The sequence below is a fragment of the Oncorhynchus nerka genome, linkage group LG27, assembly GCF_034236695.1.
Source record: "Oncorhynchus nerka isolate Pitt River linkage group LG27, Oner_Uvic_2.0, whole genome shotgun sequence".
Lineage (NCBI taxonomy): Eukaryota > Metazoa > Chordata > Actinopteri > Salmoniformes > Salmonidae > Oncorhynchus > Oncorhynchus nerka.
In genome coordinates this window covers 10,936,833-10,956,612 of record NC_088422.1, presented here as the reverse complement: position 1 = coordinate 10,956,612, position 19,780 = coordinate 10,936,833, and the positions used below count along the sequence as shown (strand labels likewise).

The 19,780-nt window shown below is 45.3% G+C and overlaps 1 protein-coding gene across 1 annotated transcript in view; it reads right to left on the bottom strand.

Moving 5' to 3' along the window:
* The window catches only part of LOC115111242 (excitatory amino acid transporter 1-like), a 36,584-nt gene extending 23,699 nt beyond the window's left edge, over window positions 1-12,885 (bottom strand). Inside the window, exons 1-3 of the mRNA XM_029637105.2 lie at window positions 12,301-12,885; window positions 10,577-10,872; window positions 9,253-9,390 (exon numbers count right to left, since the gene is read on the bottom strand). Coding sequence (XP_029492965.1) covers window positions 9,253-9,390; window positions 10,577-10,757 — 319 coding nt within the window. The 5' untranslated portion in view covers window positions 10,758-10,872; window positions 12,301-12,885. The remainder of the gene's footprint in view (window positions 1-9,252; window positions 9,391-10,576; window positions 10,873-12,300) is intronic.
* Window positions 12,886-19,780: the final 6,895 nt, after the last annotated feature.

Here is a 19,780-nt window from a genome sequence, read left to right as displayed (position 1 = left end):
CTCTCTCTCTCTACCTCCGTCTCTCTCTCTCTCTACCTCCGTCTCTCTCTCTCTCTCTACCTCCGTCTCTCTCTCTCTCTACCTCCGTCTCTCTCTCTCTCTACCTCCGTCTCTTTCTCTCTCTACCTCCGTCTCTCTCCCTCTCCCATCTAACAGCCAACATAATTTGAAGGACAGGCAATGTCAGAAATGATCTAGATATTATGGTACAATTTATCAGTAACATATTGGGGTAAACTACACATATTGGGGTAAACTACACATATTGGGGTGTACACTAAACAACATGGATATTGGCAGGAAATGGAAAACGCTGTTGTACATGTCGATCGAGATCTTTCCAAACATGTTCAAAGGGTGACATGCAAGTGTGTAGAAACTCTGGCTGGCCTTGGTGTGAAAACAGTTAACAATCCACCTGGAAAACACAGCACAAAAATCCCTCTAAACAACTCCCTCAATCACTGATTCAAGAGATTGAATATCAGTGCCTCTCCTTGATAAAAACACAGAGAAGTCCCTGGCGTACTTCCCTGGAATCACAATGGTTGACTTTGGTTGTGCTTGGATTTGCTTTATGACCGATAACCAACATTGGTCTCATATGGAGAGACAGAGTTGACCTTGGTGCAGACCATGGAAGAACTGAGCCATTTTCAGCTTCCAGGAATTGTGTACAGATCCTTGCGACATGGGGCCATTCATTATCATGCTGAAACATGAGGTGATGGAGGTGGATGAATGGCATGACAATGGGCCTCAGGATCTCATCACGGTATCTCTGTGCATTCAAATTTCCATTGATAAATCAAATCAAATCAAATCAAATTGTATTTGTCACATACACATGGTAAGCAGATGTTAATGCGAGTGTAGCGAAATGCTTGTGCTTCTAGTTCCGACAATGCAGTGATAACCAACAAGTAATCTAACTAACAATTCCAAAACTACTGTCTTATACACAGTGTAAGGGGATAAGGAATATGTACATAAGGATATATGAATGAGTGATGGTACAGAGCAGCATACAGTAGATGGTATCGAGTACAGTATATACATATGAGATGAGTATGTAAACAAAGTGGCATAGTTAAAGTGGCTAGTGACATAAGAATGCAGTCGATGATCTAGAGTACAGTATATACATATGCATATGAGATGAATAATGTAGGGTAAGTAACATTATATAAGGTAGCATTGTTTAAAGTGGCTAGTGATATATTTACATCATTTCCCATCAATTCCCATTATTAAAGTGGCTGGAGTTGGGTCAGTGTCAATGACAGTGTGTTGGCAGCAGCCACTCAATGTTAGTGATTGCTGTTTAACAGTCTGATGGCCTTGAGATAGAAGCTGTTTTTCAGTCTCTCGGTCCCAGCTTTGATGCACCTGTACTGACCTCGCCTTCTGGATGATAGCGGGGTGAACAGGCAGTGGTTCGGTGGTTGATGTCCTTGATGATCTTTATGGCCTTCCTGTAACATCGGGTGGTGTAGGTGTCCTGGAGGGCAGGTAGTTTGCCCCCGGTGATGCGTTGTGCAGACCTCACTACCCTCTGGAGAGCCTTACGGTTGAGGGCGGAGCAGTTGCCGTACCAGGCGGTGATACAGCCCGCCAGGATGCTCTCGATTGTGCATCTGTAGAAGTTTGTGAGTGCTTTTGGTGACAAGCCGAATTTCTTCAGCCTCTTGAGGTTGAAGAGGCGCTGCTGCGCCTTCTTCACGACGCTGTCAGTGTGAGTGGACCAATTCAGTTTGTCTGTGATGTGTATGCCGAGGAACTTAAAACTTGCTACCCTCTCCACTACTGATCCATCGATGTGGATAGGGGGGTGTTCCCTCTGCTGTTTCCTGAAGTCCACAATCATCTCCTTAGTTTTGTTGACGTTGAGTGTGAGGTTATTTTCCTGACACCACACTCCGAGGGCCCTCACCTCCTCCCTGTAGGCCGTCTCGTCGTTGTTGGTAATCAAGCCTACCACTGTTGTGTCGTCCGCAAACTTGATGATTGAGTTGGAGGCGTGCATGGCCACGCAGTCGTGATAAAAAGCAATTGTGTTCGTTATCCATAGCTTATGCCTGCTCATAACATAACCCCACTGCCACCATGAGGCACTCTGTTAAAATAATTGACGTCAGCAAACCGCTCTCCAACCAACACCTCATCCACCTCATCCACCTCTGGCCTGCTCGCCTCCCTACCACTGAGGAAGTACAGTTCCCGCTCAGCCCAGTCAAAACTGTTCGCTGCTCTGGCCCCCCAATGGTGGAACAAACTCCCTCACGACGCCAGGACAGCGGAGTCAATCACCACCTTCCGGAGACACCTGAAACCCCACCTCTTTAAGGAATACCTAGGATAGGATAAAGTAATCCCTCTCACCCCCCCCTTAAAAGATTTAGATGCACTACTGTTCCACTGGATGTCATAAGGTGAATGCACCAATTTGTAAGTCGCTCTGGATAAGAGCGTCTGCTAAATGACTTAAATGTAAATGTAATGTAAATGTAAATGTAAATGACACCATACATGCTGTCTGCTATCTGTCCGGTACAGTTGAAACTGGGATTCATCCGTGAAGAGCACACAACTCCAGCTTGCCAGTGGCCATCGGAGGTGAGCATTTGCCCACTGAAGTCGGTTACGACGCCAAACTGCAGTCAGGTCAAGACCCTGATGGGGACAACGAGCACGCAGATGAGCTTCCCTGAGAAGGTTTCTGACAGTTTGTGCAGAAATGTTTTGGTTGTGCAATCCCACAGTTTCATCAGCTGTCTGGGTAGTTGGTCTCAGACGATCCCGCAGGTGAAGAAGCCGGATGTGGAGGTCCACGGCTGGCATGGTTACATGTGGTCTGCGGTTGTGAGGCCGGTTGGACATACTGCCAAATTCTCTAAAACAACATTGGAGGCGGCTTATTGTAGGAAAATTAACATTACATTCTCTGGCAACAACTCTGGTGGACATTCCTGCAGTCCGCATGCCAATTGCACACTCTCTCAAAACTTGACACATTTCTGGCATTGTGTTGTGTGACAAAACTGCACATTTTTAGAGTGGCCTTATTGTCCCCCAGCACAAGGTGGAGAAGCTGTTTAATCAGCTTCTTTATAAACCACACCTGTCAGGTGGATGGATTATATTAGGAGAACTGCTCACTAACAAGGATGGGAAAAAAAGGAAAAAAAAGAAAAAAAATTGTCCACAAAATATGAGAGAAATAAGCTTTTTGTGCATATGGAACATTTCTGAGAATATTTCAGCTGGTGAAAAATGGGATCAACACTTTACATGTTGCGTTTATGTTTTTGTTCAGTATAAAAGTGTCAACCCCTTTAACTGTTGTATGGCACAATATATTTAAATGTTTCACTCTTCTTACAATTTTGCAATTCCCGAAGTTGTACGTAACATATTTTGTACCATCAGAAGTCATATTAGCCAAGCTCTACCAATATCCATCCATTTTATCACGTCCATGTTTGCATTTGATGGATCCCAAAAAGTTTCCCTAAATTCTATATATGTCGTAGTCTGAATCAAAGTGTTTATTTCAAGTCTCAATGTGGCAGCCACCCAGTGTTAACATCGATGTCATTCTCTAACCATAGACTCCAATGTAGTCAGGCAACAAGAGTTTCCCATTTCATAGTGTAAATCAAACCCTGCGGTGGTTTTATGAGCCAATGACCAACGTAATGTTTCCCACAGCTGTTTAACACAGCATGCTAGATGAGGAAACACTTTCACACATATTTCCAGAAAATAATTGCCCAATATGCTCCTTAATAAAGTTATTCTCTTCTTCACTGTTTTTTGGGGGTTTACTTTAGTCTACACAAAGTTCACAGTATCAAAGAGACCCAAACATTTCCTTTCACTTTCAATGGATTTTTCCTCCATTGTCAAATTCTGAATTATAGATTAAATTGCAACCAGTAAAAATGGGGAAAAAAACATCCCCCTCACGTTTTTAAAGTGTGAAATGCTTTTTTTTGGGAAACATACGCGCAACATATCTTACTGGAGGAGTCTCTTTTCATGAGGTGAGAGAAAGGCTGTTTTGTCTCTCCAGGCTGTCTCTGCATGGCCACCGTGACCCTTGACCCTACTCGACCCTTGACCCTACTCGACCCGAGTCGGAAGCTCCTGTTGGGTGAAGAGACCGGCGACCACACAGGAGCAGCACCACCTAGTCTCACAACAACCCCTGTTCAGTTCACTCTTCCCCTTCATTACTCTCTCTCCATTCCATCTGTTCATCTGTAACTCAACACTCAATCACCTATCTTTACTCCCCCAAAACAGATCTGAAGGTTTATGCTCGATACCACAACTTCCCAGAGCTCAGTCTGAACACAGATCCTATTAAATGACAGTCTGGCTGGCTAACAAACATACTGTGCAGATGTACCTACAAATGCATTGATTAAAGATCCAATGCAGCCGTTTTTATCTCAATATCAAATCTTTTCTGGGTAACAATTAAGTACCTTAGCGTGATTGCTTTCAATTCTAATGTTCAAAAATAAACAAAAATAGTTTTTAGCAAGGACTGACTGGGAGGGGTCTGATTGGGGAGGGGGGAAACTAAAAACTAGTTGTTATTGGCTGAGTGGTTTGAAACTCTCTTTCTTATTGGTCTATAAACTAATTGACTGCTTGGTGATGTCACCGGGAAGGCCAAAAGTCCATCCCACCAGTCTTTTCAAACAGCTCTTACACTAAAAGGGAATTATCATCATTTTCACAACTTCACACTATTATTCTATTTGCCATTTTAGTCATTTAGCAGATGCTCTTATCCAGAGTGACTGACAGATAATGCATTTTAAGATAGCTAGGTGGGACAGCCACATATCACCTTCATAGTAAGTAAATTTTCAAATGAAGCATGTGTTTTGTTAGTCCACCAGATCAGGGGCAGTAGGGATGACCAGGGATGTTCTCTTGATAAGTGCGTGAATTAGGCAATTTTCAAAATGTAATGAGTACTTTTGGGTGTCTGGGGAAATGTATGGAGTAGAAATTACATTATTTTCTTCAGGAATGTAGTGAAGTAAAAGTGGTACTTTATAGTATTTTTTACTTAACCTCTACGGCATCGGTGACACTACCACAGGACGGTTGAGCTAACGTAGGCTAATGTGATTAGCATGATGTTGTAAGTAACAAGAACATTTCCCAGGACATAGACATATCTGATATGGGAAGAAAGATTACATTCTTGTTAATCTAACTGAACTGTCCAATTTACAGTAGCTATTACAGTGAAATAGTACCATGATATTGTTTGAGGAGAGTTCAGCACAGTTATGCATTTGAAAATGTATCAATAAACCAATTAGGCACATTTGGGCAGACTTAATAAAAAATGTTTAACAGAAATACAATGGTTCATTGGATCAGTCTAAAACGGCACATACACTGCTGCCATCTAGTGGCCAAAATCTCAATTGCACCTGGGCTGGAGTAATACATGATGGCCTTTCTCTTGCATTTCAAAGATGATGGTACAAAAAATTACAAAAGAACGGTTGTTTTTTCTTTGTATTATCTTTGTATGATTGTATGATTCTCTTACATTCCTTTCGCATTTCCACAACCTTCAAAGCGTTTCCTTTCAAATGGTACCAAGAATATGCATATCCTTGCTTCAGGGCCTGAGCTACAGGCAGTTAGACTTGGGTATGTCATTTTAGGCGAAAATTGAAAAAAACAGTCTGATCCTTAAAAGATTTTTAAGTACTTTACACCACTGTACATACAACAGGGATTTCTTGAAGAGCTTTGGTCTGAAAACACAGAGCTTTGTTTACTATCATGTATCATGTGACATTAGCTCAGAGGATATGTTAATGAAGAGCTGCACGGTACAAAGCGTGTTATTATAGGCCAAGAAGACTTCAAGGGAACTGGGACAGCCCTCTGTCTCACTCATTGTGAGCAACCACTCAGAAGCCACATGCATAACGCCCACTTCCTGTCAAATACAAACAAGCAGACACAACCAGGTACGAGCCCGTCCGGAATCACTGATGTTTTGGTTTGACTTTGTACATTGGCTAAGAATTGGGACAAAGAAATACAAATATCTGTCTTTGGAACATGACCTAAGGTCATTTAGAAGCACATCTGGACCCCAAAAAAAACATGCACTGGTAAACATGGAATAGTGTTTGCTCTCAGGTTAGGTCCTAAATACCACCTTATTCTCCTAAATAGTGTACTTGGCCTGAAGAAAATAAGTTCACTATATAGGGAATATGGTGCCATTAGGACGTGACCTCAGAGGTACATGGTAAAGTCAAGAAACAACAAAGTGTTCACCTAAATCACATAGCAATATCTATCAATATACACTGAACACAAATATAAACGCAACAATTTCAAAGATTTTACTGAGATAAAGTTCATATGAGGAAAATCCTAATCTATAGATTTCACATGACTGGGCAGGGGTGCAGCTATGAGTGGTCCTTGGAGGGAATAGGCTTACCCACTGGGGAGCCAGAACTAGCCAATCAGAATATGTTTTTCTGGACAAAAGGGTTTTACTACAGACAGAAATACTCCTCAGCACCCACCCAATGACGATTCCACAGGTGAAGAAGCCGGATGTGGAGGCCCACGGCTGGCGTGAGGCCGGTTGGACATGCTGCCAAATTCTCTATAACGACATTGTAGGCAGCTTATGGTAGAGAAATGAACATTCAATTCTCTGGCATCAGCTCTGGTGGACATTCCTGCAGTCAGCATGCCAATTGCACACTCCCTCATATCTTGACACATACAGTATGTGGCATTGACAAAACTGCACATTTTAGAGTGGCCCTTAATTGACCCCAGCACAAGGTGCACCTGTGTAATGATCATGCTGTTTAATCAGCTTCTTGATATGCCACATCTGTCAGGTGGATGGATTATCTTGACAAATGAGAAATGTTCACTAACAGGGATGTAAATAAATTGTGCACAAAATTAGAGAAATAAGCTTTTTGTGCCTATGGAACATTTCTGCGATTTTTGGATTTCAGCTCCTGAAACATGGGACCAACAATTTACATGATGCATATATATTTTTGTTCAGTGTAATATTGTATATGTTAAGAGTTGGAAAAGTGGTCTCATCTAAAGGCTACAGTGCATTCAGAAAGTATTCAGACCCCTTCCCCTTTTCCACGTTTTGTTACATTACAGCCTTATTCTAAAATGGATTGAATAAAAAAAATCCTCATCATTCTACACACAATACCCCGTAATGACATCACAATAGCCCATAATGACATCACAAAACCCCATAATGACATCACAAACCCCATAATGACATCACAATAGCCCATAATGACATCACAATACCCCGTAATGACATCACAAACCCCATAATGACATCACAATACCCCGTAATGACATCACAAACCCCATAATGACATCACAAACCCCATAATGACTTCACAATAGCCCATAATGACATCACAAAACCCCATAATGACATCACAAAACCCCATAATGACATCACAATACCCCATAAGGACATGGCGAAAACAGGTTTTTAGAACTTTGTGCAAATGTATTAAAAATAAAAAACAGTAAGCATTCAGACCCTTTTCTATGAGACTCGAAATTGAGCTCAGGTGCACCCCGTTCCCATTGATCACCCTTGAGGTGTTTCTACAACTTGACTGGAATCCACCTGTGGTAAATTCAATTGATTGAACATTATATGGAAAGGCACACACCTGTCTATATAAGGTCCCACAGTTAACAGTGCATGTCAGAGCAAAGACCAAACCATGAGGTCGAAGGAATTGTCCGTAGAGCTCAGAGACAGGATTGTGCCGAGGCACAGATCTGGGGAAGGGTACCAAAACATTTCTTCAGCATTGAAGGACCCACGAACACAGTGGCCTCCATCATTCTTAAATGGAAGAATTTTTGAACTACCAAGACTATTACTAGAGCTGGCCGCCTGGCCAAACTGAGCAATCGGAGAGAAGGGCCTTGGTCAGAAAGGTGACCAAGAACTCAATGGTCACTCAGACAGAGCTCCAGAGTTCCTCTGTGGAGATGGGAGAACCTTAGAAGGACAACCATCTATGCAGCATTCCACCAATCAGGCCTTTATGGTAGAGTGGTCAGGCGGAAGCCACTCTTCAGTAAAAGGAACATTACAGCCCGCTTGGAGTTTGCCAAAAGGCACCTAAAGGATGCTTAGACCATAGGAAACAAGATTATCTTGTCTGATGAAACCAAGATTGACGTCCTTGGTCTGAATGCCAAGCATCACGTCTGCAGGAAACCTGGCACCATCGCTACGGTGAGGCAGGGCAAAGTACAGGGAGAACTGAGCAAAGTACAGGGAGAACTGAGCAAAGTACAGGGAGAACTGAGCAAAGTACAGGGAGAACTGAGCAAAGTACAGGGAGAACTGAGCAAAGTACAGGGAGAACTGAGCAAAGTACAGGGAGATCCTTGATGAAAACCTGCTCTGGATCATTCAGGACCTGAGACTGGGGCGAAGGTTCATCTTCTACCAGGACAATGACTCTAAGCACACAGCCAAGACAACAAAGGACTGGCTTCAGGACTAGTCTCTGAATGTCCTTGAGTTGCCCAGACAGATCCCGGACTTGAACCAGAACGAACATCTCAGGAGAGACCTGAAAATAGCTGTGCAGCGACGCTCCCTGTCCAACCTGACAGATCTTGAGGAGATATGCAGAGAAGAATGGGAGAAACTCCCCAAATACACGTGTGCTAAGCTTGTAACGTTATGCCCAAGAAGACTTGAGGCTATAATAACTGCCAAAGTACCGAGTAAAAGGTCTGAAAATTTAAATGTGATATACGTTTTTTATTTGGAATAAATTAACACAATTTATACAATGTTTTTGCTTTGTCGTTATGGGGTTTTGTGATGTCATTATCGGGTTTTGTGATGTCATTATGAGGTATTATGTGTAGATTGATGAGGAAACTTTTCATCTGTGTTTTTAGGGCAGTAGTAGCAGTTAATTTATTATGGCTGCTTGTCCAGCTAAACCATTCATGTTTTCTCAGCAGTAGTATCGCAACAGTATAGACGATGTTGGTAGAGTTAAAGCCATGGTATGAGAAGTGGGCACGCTCCTGGATGAAGTACAGATCTAGGATCAGCTTCTTCTTCCCCTAAACTGACCCAATATCAGCGTCTAGGGGCAACTTCACCCAACTCCAGTGTGGTGTGGTGGAATAGGCGGTTCCTCCTCTAACCTGTGATGAGACTGGACACCAGCAAGGGAAGCACCAGCATCTGCAGCATCCTCATCAGCAGCTCTCCAGGAAATGAGAAATACTTCACCTCGCGGTAGGTCATCTTGTACGGCCGCAGTGCAAATCCCAGCCCTATACCTGTCAAATAAAATAAACAACCTCATCTATATAATAGTCTGACTGGAACAGATGCATGCAATTATCCATCCACAATAATCCCACAGATGTATATCTCGTTAAAGAGATCTACACTGAGTGGACAAAACATTAGGAACACCTACTACCACACCCTGTTCAAAGGCACTTATATGTTTAGTCTAGCCCATTCACCCTCTGAATGGCACACATACACAATCCATGTCTCAAGGCTTAAAAATGATTCTTTAACCTGTCTCCTCCTCTTCATTTACACTGATTAAAGTGGATTTAACATCAATAAGGGATCATAGCTTTCACTTGGATTCACCTGGTCAGTCTATATCATGGAAAGAACATGTTTTGTCCACTCAGTGTATATGTGATTGAAAAAAGGCTTCCGTTTGTACGAAAACTCCTAACACAAGTTGAGGATGTGTCCCAAATGACACCCTATTTCGCCTATATAGTGCACTACTTTTGACCAGAGCCTACGGCCGTAGTGCACAATATAAGGTATAGGGTGTGATTTGGACCACTCTATTAGTGTGATCCTGAATTTCAACATGACTCCAGGTGGCAGGGTTAGGGTTCAGGAAAGGAGGAGCAGGCACTTCAATTGACCCTTTCTCTGGGGGCTGTGTGTGGAATTCTATCACAGAGCTTTTCCCGGCTATGATCCTGCTGGGATAGGCTAAGGGGTTAATGGTTAGAGGTTAGAGGTTAGAGGTTAGTGAAGGGTTCCTCCACTCACTTCATCTGACTCGCCATTATTCTTCCCTGGGAGCATGAAGGCATGGTGGGGGAAGTTACACTGCTATCAGATGCACTGATGTCACAGCAGATTATCAATCGTGACCAAATTCTCCCATTTTGTATGATGCGAGAAGGAGAATATGAAAACATTGATTCTAAGTGGATACCAACCTTCAACACAATGCATTTTCAAATTTTGTTAAACGAAATCTAATAATGTGTGTGTGTGTGTGTGTGTGTGTGTGTGTGTGTGTGTGTGTGTGTGTGTGTGTATTTGTGAGTGCATGTGTGAGAGAGAGAGAGAGAGAGAGAGAGAGAGAGAGAGAGAGAGAAAGAGAAAGAGATGAGGAATATGAAGAATTTAATACCAACTCTGTTCATCCTGGCCATTTCTCATTTCTCAAACTAAAAGGCTTAAAGACACAACACTTGCCGATGATGACCGCAGCGACAGTGAAGATCACAAAGGCGTTTCTGCGGAAGAAACCCTTGACGTCATCCTTAGTGACACTCTCCACCCTCTGCACAGCCTTCAGGGAACGGGACTGGAGGCCATCGCGGATCTGTCTGACTCGGCTTCGGGCCTGCGGGTTCTCCCCGTTGCTCTTGGTCATAGTTGCTGGTAGTGCTGTTGCTGGTACCACTATATTCCCAACACCTGTGAGGACCTATAGATCCTGATTCTGTGTCCGGCTCCCCACACTGGTCTTAGAGCTGAGATGAGACAATCTGGGGAGGGAAGGAGGGTGGAAAATGTAAGAGAAGAAGAGGGCTATAATGTGTATTTGTTTAATTCATGTTTTATTGTCACATACACCAGATAGGCGCAGTGAAATGCATTGTTTTACTGGGTCAGCCACCCCTGGAGCAAATTAGGGTTAAGTGCTTTGCTCAAGGCACATCCACAGATTTTTCATCTTGTCAGCTCAGGTATTCAAACCAGCAACTTTCAGTTACTGCCACCCCAAATCATCACACTTACCAACCACAATCTCTGGACCAAAACCTGGTGCAAAGCCCACCAGTGGAAATGTACCATAATGATCCATTGAAAAATCCCTATTAAGTATCAGACAACTAAAACCCCCCAAACTGTACAGTGTGTAGACCTACACGTTCCAATGATAATCACAAGTTAAACTCTCAAGGGGCAAGTGGGAATGAACAGAAAGAAAAGGGAACTTTCCCAAAACAACATCAAATGACATGGATTGGATAATATTTTCACAGAAAGTAAGTCATATAACCTAAAGAAAGTCATCTATCTATTGCCATCGATCTGATTGCCAATAATTGACTTTTAGATTTCAGTTTTAGGTGAACATCTGTGATATATATACTGTATGTACGTATACAAAATATATAAAATAAAGATGAATATATCTGAACTGAAAATATAAGGAATACAGACAAGTTCTTTATGCAGTAGCTGTTGTAGTGTAGGAGCCAGCCTGGTCTCATAGACTAGACGTAACAGAGTAAATTTAAATCCGAGATGCTGAAATTAGCATAATATGTTATCTTTGGTATGGTTACATATGACAGACGGTTACATATAACGAACGTCTAGCAATGCAAAGGTTGCATGTTTCGAACCCTAACCTTAGCCCTAGTCTAGCTAACGTTAGCTACCCAGCTAACATTAGTCACAACGATTTGAAATTCGTGGCATTTCATACGTTTTTCAAATTCGTAACATATTGTACAAATTGTAATTCGCAACATGATATAAGAAATGGATGATGGACATTCAAAAATTAAGACATACCATAGTAAACGTAACATATCATGCAAATTGGAGTTTTCTTGATTTATTTTTACTATGTTACGTCTACCCCTGAGTCCAGGTTGGCTACATTGCTCGGGCTACAATGAAACAACATAGAACTGAAGGAAGCAAAACTCCACTGCCTTAGTAATGCCACATGTGGAATCACAGAATGTTTTTGTTCAGTCTGAGCTGCCAGATAGTGAGTAATCAATAGAAAGCAACCAATAGTGAACTGCCAGATAGTGAGTAACCAATAGAAAGCAACCAATAGTGAACTGCCACATAGTGACTAACCAATAGTGAGGTATGAGTAAACAGTAGCACACAGCCAGTGGTTCAGTCAGATAAACACATTTTAAAAAGTGTGAAGAGAGTTGCTACTGTACCTTTAAACTTTGTGATACCTTCCTTTAGGGAGTCATTTCTTGGCCTTTGCAGGGTTATTTGGGGAAAATCTCAGTCTATAAACAACAGAGAAGAGTAGCTCTTTAAGTCGGAGATGGTACAACCAGTGCTGGAGAGGAGGGAGAGAGGGAATGAGGGAGAGAGGGAATGAAAGGGCCAGTGAGCGAATGGAGGGAGGAGGTGCAGAAAACTCTCTCACACGCTGGAGGCTCACTGAAGAGGGAGGAGATTGTAATCTCCTCCAAGGAACACCTCCCTTTCAGACAGAGGGGCTTGAGGGAATAATGAGGATTTGCCACAGCAGGGAAAAAGAGGCCTTCTTAATTTTCTTCTTTCACATGCTTTTCAAGCTTCGTCAGTTCAGCTTGATTGGATATGAAAAAGCAGAATCAGACACGAGACAAACAGCTGTGCTATAGCCATCTAAAATATGGACGGAGCTTCCTTTGTCGCTTCCTCCCAAATTCCAGAAGGAACCATCAAACCGCTATGACATATGACAGTTATGACATAGGCATTCTAATGATTAGAATGCTGCTGTTCCTACCTCCCGAGTGGCGCTACACATTGTCGCTACACATCTTCCTCCCAAATTCCAAGAAGATGACTCCCTCAGTCATGTGCAGTTGTGTTGATATTTGATATCCAGTTTGACCCTATGCTAGAAAACTCAGAATCAAGTGTAGAGTCCAAGCAAATATTGACCGTGTTGCTGTGGTTTTATGCAACTTTACACTGAAAGAAACACAGGCCTAAAATATACAGTCAGATAGTAAAATGATCATTGCGAGGGACTTGAGGGCCAAAGCTCAAACCACTAGGCTACTTGCCGCCCCATATGACTTACAACCTTGTAAATGAATTTAAAAAAATAAAAAACATTGGTAAGAGGCAAAATAATTGGCTGTGCCGGTACAATACAATAGTCTTTCTAGACTACTGGATACTGCATCTTCAAACGTACACATGCCTACGGAACAAATACACAGTAAGTCAAGGCAGTGACATAACAACACTGGCAGCGTTGAACAGCTAATCTGTTCTATTTAACGTTTCTCCTGATGTCCCCGGACCCTCGTCGTCTCAGTGGAGAACCAGTACAAAGAAGCCCTCAGTCAAGCTGTCAGGAACAATACAGTACATCTGAGCACAAGATCATTTGTCAGTGGACAAACAGCTCCCGAGTGCCAAATTTCGGTGAGAATCCCCACAGTGCTGCGGTCTCCCCCTGGGGCTTGAGAACGTCTGGATGATTCTCATCACCTATAGTATACTGGACTGGCCAGCGCCTGGCTTATTAAACTACACTGGCTGAACTAGGGACCACACTCAGGGGCCTCTCAGGGAAGAGCACAGCTATGGAAAGCTTTCTGCATTACAGGAAAACGAGGGCAAAGTTTATGAGAGAAAAAGAAATACAGGACTGCTGATGGATAATAGAATATGAATCAGTTGTATGTTACATGTAAGATTTTCACCACATTTACACATTTATAGTAATCAATACGGAGTCGATTCAGTAGTCTGATCCCATATCTGTATAGCAAACTCAGACTGATCTGGGATCAGGTTATTGATTCAGTTGATGAGTGATCAAGTTGTGGGTGAAAGGAAGGAACCATCAAACCAATTAACATGCAGATATGGCAGTTATGACATAGGCATTCTAATGATTAGAACACTGCTGTTCCTGCCTCCCGAGTGGCGCAGCGATCTACCACTACAGACCCGGGTTCGAACCCAGGCAGTGACTGAACCCAGGCATGCCATGATCATTACACAGGTGCACCTTGTGCTGGGGACAATAAAAGGCCACTCTAAAATGTGTAATTTTGTCACACAACAAAATGCCACACATGTCTGAAGTTTTGAGGGACCGTGCAATTGGCATGCAGACTGCAGGATTGTCCACCAGAGCTGTTGCCAGAGAATTGAATGTTCATTTTTCTACCATAAGCCACTTCCAACATGATTTTAGAGAATTTGGCAACTGGCCTCACAACCGCAGATCAGGTGTATGGCCTCTTGTGGGTGAACGCTTTGCTGATGTCAACGTTGTGAACAGAGAGCCCCATGGTGGCAGTGGGGTTATGGTATGGTGGTGGCAGTGGGGTTATGGTATGGTGTTTGCTGATGTCAACGTTGTGAACAGAGAGCCCCATGGTGGCAGTGGGGTTATGGTATGGTGTTTGCTGATGTCAACGTTGTGAACAGAGAGCCCCATGGTGGCAGTGGGGTTATGGTATGGTGTTTGCTGATGTCAACGTTGTGAACAGAGAGCCCCATGGTGGCAGTGGGGTTATGGTATGGTGTTTGCTGATGTCAACGTTGTGAACAGAGTGCCCCATGGTGGCAGTGGGGTTATGGTATGGTGGTGGCAGTGGGGTTATGGTATGGTGTTTGCTGATGTCAACGTTGTGAACAGAGAGCCCCATGGTGGCAGTGGGGTTATGGTATGGTGGTGGCAGTGGGGTTATGGTATGGTGTTTGCTGATGTCAACGTTGTGAACAGAGAGCCCCATGGTGGCAGTGGGGTTATGGTATGGTGGTGGCAGTGGGGTTATGGTATGGTGGTGGCAGTGGGGTTATGGTATGGTGTTTGCTGATGTCAACGTTGTGAACAGAGAGCCCCATGGTGGCAGTGGGGTTATGGTATGGTGGTGGCAGTGGGGTTATGGTATGGTGTTTGCTGATGTCAACGTTGTGAACAGAGAGCCCCATGGTGGCAGTGGGGTTATGGTATGGTGGTGGCAGTGGGGTTATGGTATGGTGTTTGCTGATGTCAACGTTGTGAACAGAGTGCCCCATGGTGGCAGTGGGGTTATGGTATGGTGTTTGCTGATGTCAACGTTGTGAACAGAGAGCCCCATGGTGGCAGTGGGGTTATGGTATGGTGGTGGCAGTGGGGTTATGGTATGGTGGTGGCAGTGGGGTTATGGTATGGTGGTGGCAGTGGGGTTATGGTATGGTGTTTGCTGATGTCAATGTTGTGAACAGAGAGCCCCATGGTGGCAGTGGGGTTATGGTATGGTGTTTGCTGATGTCAACGTTGTGAACAGAGTGCCCCATGGTGGCAGTGGGGTTATGGTATGGTGTTTGCTGATGTCAACGTTGTGAACAGAGAGCCCCATGGTGGCAGTGGGGTTATGGTATGGTGTTTGCTGATGTCAACGTTGTGAACAGAGAGCCCCATGGTGGCAGTGGGGTTATGGTATGGTGGTGGCAGTGGGGTTATGGTATGGTGGTGGCAGTGGGGTTATGGTATGGTGTTTGCTGATGTCAACGTTGTGAACAGAGAGCCCCATGGTGGCAGTGGGGTTATGGTATGGTGTTTGCTGATGTCAACGTTGTGAACAGAGAGCCCCATGGTGGCAGTGGGGTTATGGTATGGTGTTTGCTGATGTCAACGTTGTGAACAGAGAGCCCCATGGTGGCAGTGGGGTTATGGTATGGTGGTGGCAGTGGGGTTATGGTATGGTGGTGGCAGTGGGGTTATGGTATGGTGTTTGCTGATGTCAACGTTGTGAACAGAGAGCCCCATGGTGGCAGTGGGGTTATGGTATGGTGGTGGCAGTGGGGTTATGGTATGGTGTTTGCTGATGTCAACGTTGTGAACAGAGAGCCCCATGGTGGCAGTGGGGTTATGGTATGGTGGTGGCAGTGGGGTTATGGTATGGTGTTTGCTGATGTCAACGTTGTGAACAGAGTGCCCCATGGTGGCAGTGGGGTTATGGTATGGTGTTTGCTGATGTCAACGTTGTGAACAGAGAGCCCCATGGTGGCAGTGGGGTTATGGTATGGTGGTGGCAGTGGGGTTATGGTATGGTGGTGGCAGTGGGGTTATGGTATGGTGTTTGCTGATGTCAATGTTGTGAACAGAGAGCCCCATGGTGGCAGTGGGGTTATGGTATGGTGTTTGCTGATGTCAACGTTGTGAACAGAGTGCCCCATGGTGGCAGTGGGGTTATGGTATGGTGTTTGCTGATGTCAACGTTGTGAACAGAGAGCCCCATGGTGGCAGTGGGGTTATGGTATGGTGTTTGCTGATGTCAACGTTGTGAACAGAGAGCCCCATGGTGGCAGTGGGGTTATGGTATGGTGGTGGCAGTGGGGTTATGGTATGGTGGTGGCAGTGGGGTTATGGTATGGTGTTTGCTGATGTCAACGTTGTGAACAGAGAGCCCCATGGTGGCAGTGGGGTTATGGTATGGTGTTTGCTGATGTCAACATTGTGAACAGAGAGCCCCATGGTGGCAGTGGGGTTATGGTATGGTGGTGGCAGTGGGGTTATGGTATGGTGTTTGCTGATGTCAACGTTGTGAACAGAGTGCCCCATGGTGGCAGTGGGGTTATGGTATGGTGTTTGCTGATGTCAACGTTGTGAACAGAGAGCCCCATGGTGGCAGTGGGGTTATGGTATGGTGGTGGCAGTGGGGTTATGGTATGGTGTTTGCTGATGTCAACGTTGTGAACAGAGTGCCCCATGGTGGCAGTGGGGTTATGGTATGGTGTTTGCTGATGTCAACGTTGTGAACAGACTGCCCCATGGTGGCAGTGGGGTTATGGTATGGTGTTTGCTGATGTCAACGTTGTGAACAGAGAGCCCCATGGTGGCAGTGGGGTTATGGTATGGTGTTTGCTGATGTCAACGTTGTGAACAGAGAGCCCCATGGTGGCAGTGGGGTTATGGTATGGTGTTTGCTGATGTCAACGTTGTGAACAGAGTGCCCCATGGTGGCAGTGGGGTTATGGTATGGTGGTGGCAGTGGGGTTATGGTATGGTGGTGGCAGTGGGGTTATGGTATGGTGTTTGCTGATGTCAACGTTGTGAACAGAGAGCCCCATGGTGGCAGTGGGGTTATGGTATGGTGGTGGCAGTGGGGTTATGGTATGGTGTTTGCTGATGTCAACGTTGTGAACAGAGAGCCCCATGGTGGCAGTGGGGTTATGGTATGGTGGTGGCAGTGGGGTTATGGTATGGTGTTTGCTGATGTCAACGTTGTGAACAGAGAGCCCCATGGTGGCAGTGGGGTTATGGTATGGTGGTGGCAGTGGGGTTATGGTATGGTGTTTGCTGATGTCAACGTTGTGAACAGAGAGCCCCATGGTGGCAGTGGGGTTATGGTATGGTGTTTGCTGATGTCAACGTTGTGAACAGAGAGCCCCATGGTGGCAGTGGGGTTATGGTATGGTGGTGGCAGTGGGGTTATGGTATGGTGTTTGCTGATGTCAACGTTGTGAACAGAGTGCCCCATGGTGGCAGTGGGGTTATGGTATGGTGGTGGCAGTGGGGTTATGGTATGGTGTTTGCTGATGTCAACGTTGTGAACAGAGTGCCCCATGGTGGCAGTGGGGTTATGGTATGGTGTTTGCTGATGTCAATGTTGTGAACAGAGAGCCCCATGGTGGCAGTGGGGTTATGGTATGGTGGTGGCAGTGGGGTTATGGTATGGTGTTTGCTGATGTCAACGTTGTGAACAGAGAGCCCCATGGTGGCAGTGGGGTTATGGTATGGTGGTGGCAGTGGGGTTATGGTATGGTGTTTGCTGATGTCAACGTTGTGAACAGAGAGCCCCATGGTGGCAGTGGGGTTATGGTATGGTGGTGGCAGTGCGGTTATGGTATGGTGTTTGCTGATGTCAATGTTGTGAACAGAGAGCCCCATGGTGGCAGTGGGGTTATGGTATGGTGGTGGCAGTGGGGTTATGGTATGGTGTTTGCTGATGTCAATGTTGTGAACAGAGAGCCCCATGGTGGCAGTGGGGTTATGGTATGGTGTTTGCTGATGTCAACGTTGTGAACAGAGAGCCCCATGGTGGCAGTGGGGTTATGGTATGGTGGTGGCAGTGGGGTTATGGTATGGTGGTGGCAGTGGGGTTATGGTATGGTGTTTGCTGATGTCAACTTTGTGAACAGAGAGCCCCATGGTGGCAGTGGGGTTATGGTATGGTGGTGGCAGTGGGGTTATGGTATGGTGTTTGCTGATGTCAACGTTGTGAACAGAGAGCCCCATGGTGGCAGTGGGGTTATGGTATGGTGTTTGCTGATGTCAACGTTGTGAACAGAGAGCCCCATGGTGGCAGTGGGGGTATGGTATGGTGTTTGCTGATGTCAACGTTGTGAACAGAGAGCCCCATGGTGGCAGTGGGTTTATGGTATGGTGGTGGCAGTGGGGTTATGGTATGGTGTTTGCTGATGTCAACGTTGTGAACAGAGAGCCCCATGGTGGCAGTGGGTTTATGGTATGGTGTTTGCTGATGTCAACGTTGTGAACAGAGTGCCCCATGGTGGCAGTGGGGTTATGGTATGGTGGTGGCAGTGGGGTTATGGTATGGTGTTTGCTGATGTCAACGTTGTGAACAGAGAGCCCCATGGTGGCAGTGGGGTTATGGTATGGTGGTGGCAGTGGGGTTATGGTATGGTGGTGGCAGTGGGGTTATGGTATGGTGTCTGCTGATGTCAACGTTGTGAACAGAGTGCCCCATGGTGGCAGTGGGGTTATGGTATGGTGTTTGCTGATGTCAACGTTGTGAACAGAGAGCCCCATGGTGGCAGTGGGGTTATGGTATGGTGGTGGCAGTGGGGTTATGGTATGGTGGTGGCAGTGGGGTTATGGTATGGTGTTTGCTGATGTCAATGTTGTGAACAGAGAGCCCCATGGTGGCAGTGGGGTTATGGTATGGTGGTGGCAGTGGGGTTATGGTATGGTGTTTGCTGATGTCAACGTTGTGAACAGAGAGCCCCATGGTGGCAGTGGGGTTATGGTATGGTGGTGGCAGTGGGGTTATGGTATGGTGGTGGCAGTGGGGTTATGGTATGGTGTCTGCTGATGTCAACGTTGTGAACAGAGTGCCCCATGGTGGCAGTGGGGTTATGGTATGGTGTTTGCTGATGTCAACGTTGTGAACAGAGAGCCCCATGGTGGCAGTGGGGTTATGGTATGGTGGTGGCAGTGGGGTTATGGTATGGTGGTGGCAGTGGGGTTATGGTATGGTGTTTGCTGATGTCAATGTTGTGAACAGAGAGCCCCATGGTGGCAGTGGGGTTATGGTATGGTGGTGGCAGTGGGGTTATGGTATGGTGTTTGCTGATGTCAACGTTGTGAACAGAGAGCCCCATGGTGGCAGTGGGGTTATGGTATGGTGGTGGCAGTGGGGTTATGGTATGGTGTTTGCTGATGTCAATGTTGTGAACAGAGAGCCCCATGGTGGCAGTGGAGTTATGGTATGGTGTTTGCTGATGTCAACGTTGTGAACAGAGAGCCCCATGGTGGCAGTGGGGTTATGGTATGGTGGTGGCAGTGGGGTTATGGTATGGTGGTGGCAGTGGGGTTATGGTATGGTGGTGGCAGTGGGGTTATGGTATGGTGTTTGCTGATGTCAACTTTGTGAACAGAGAGCCCCATGGTGGCAGTGGGGTTATGGTATGGTGGTGGCAGTGGGGTTATGGTATGGTGTTTGC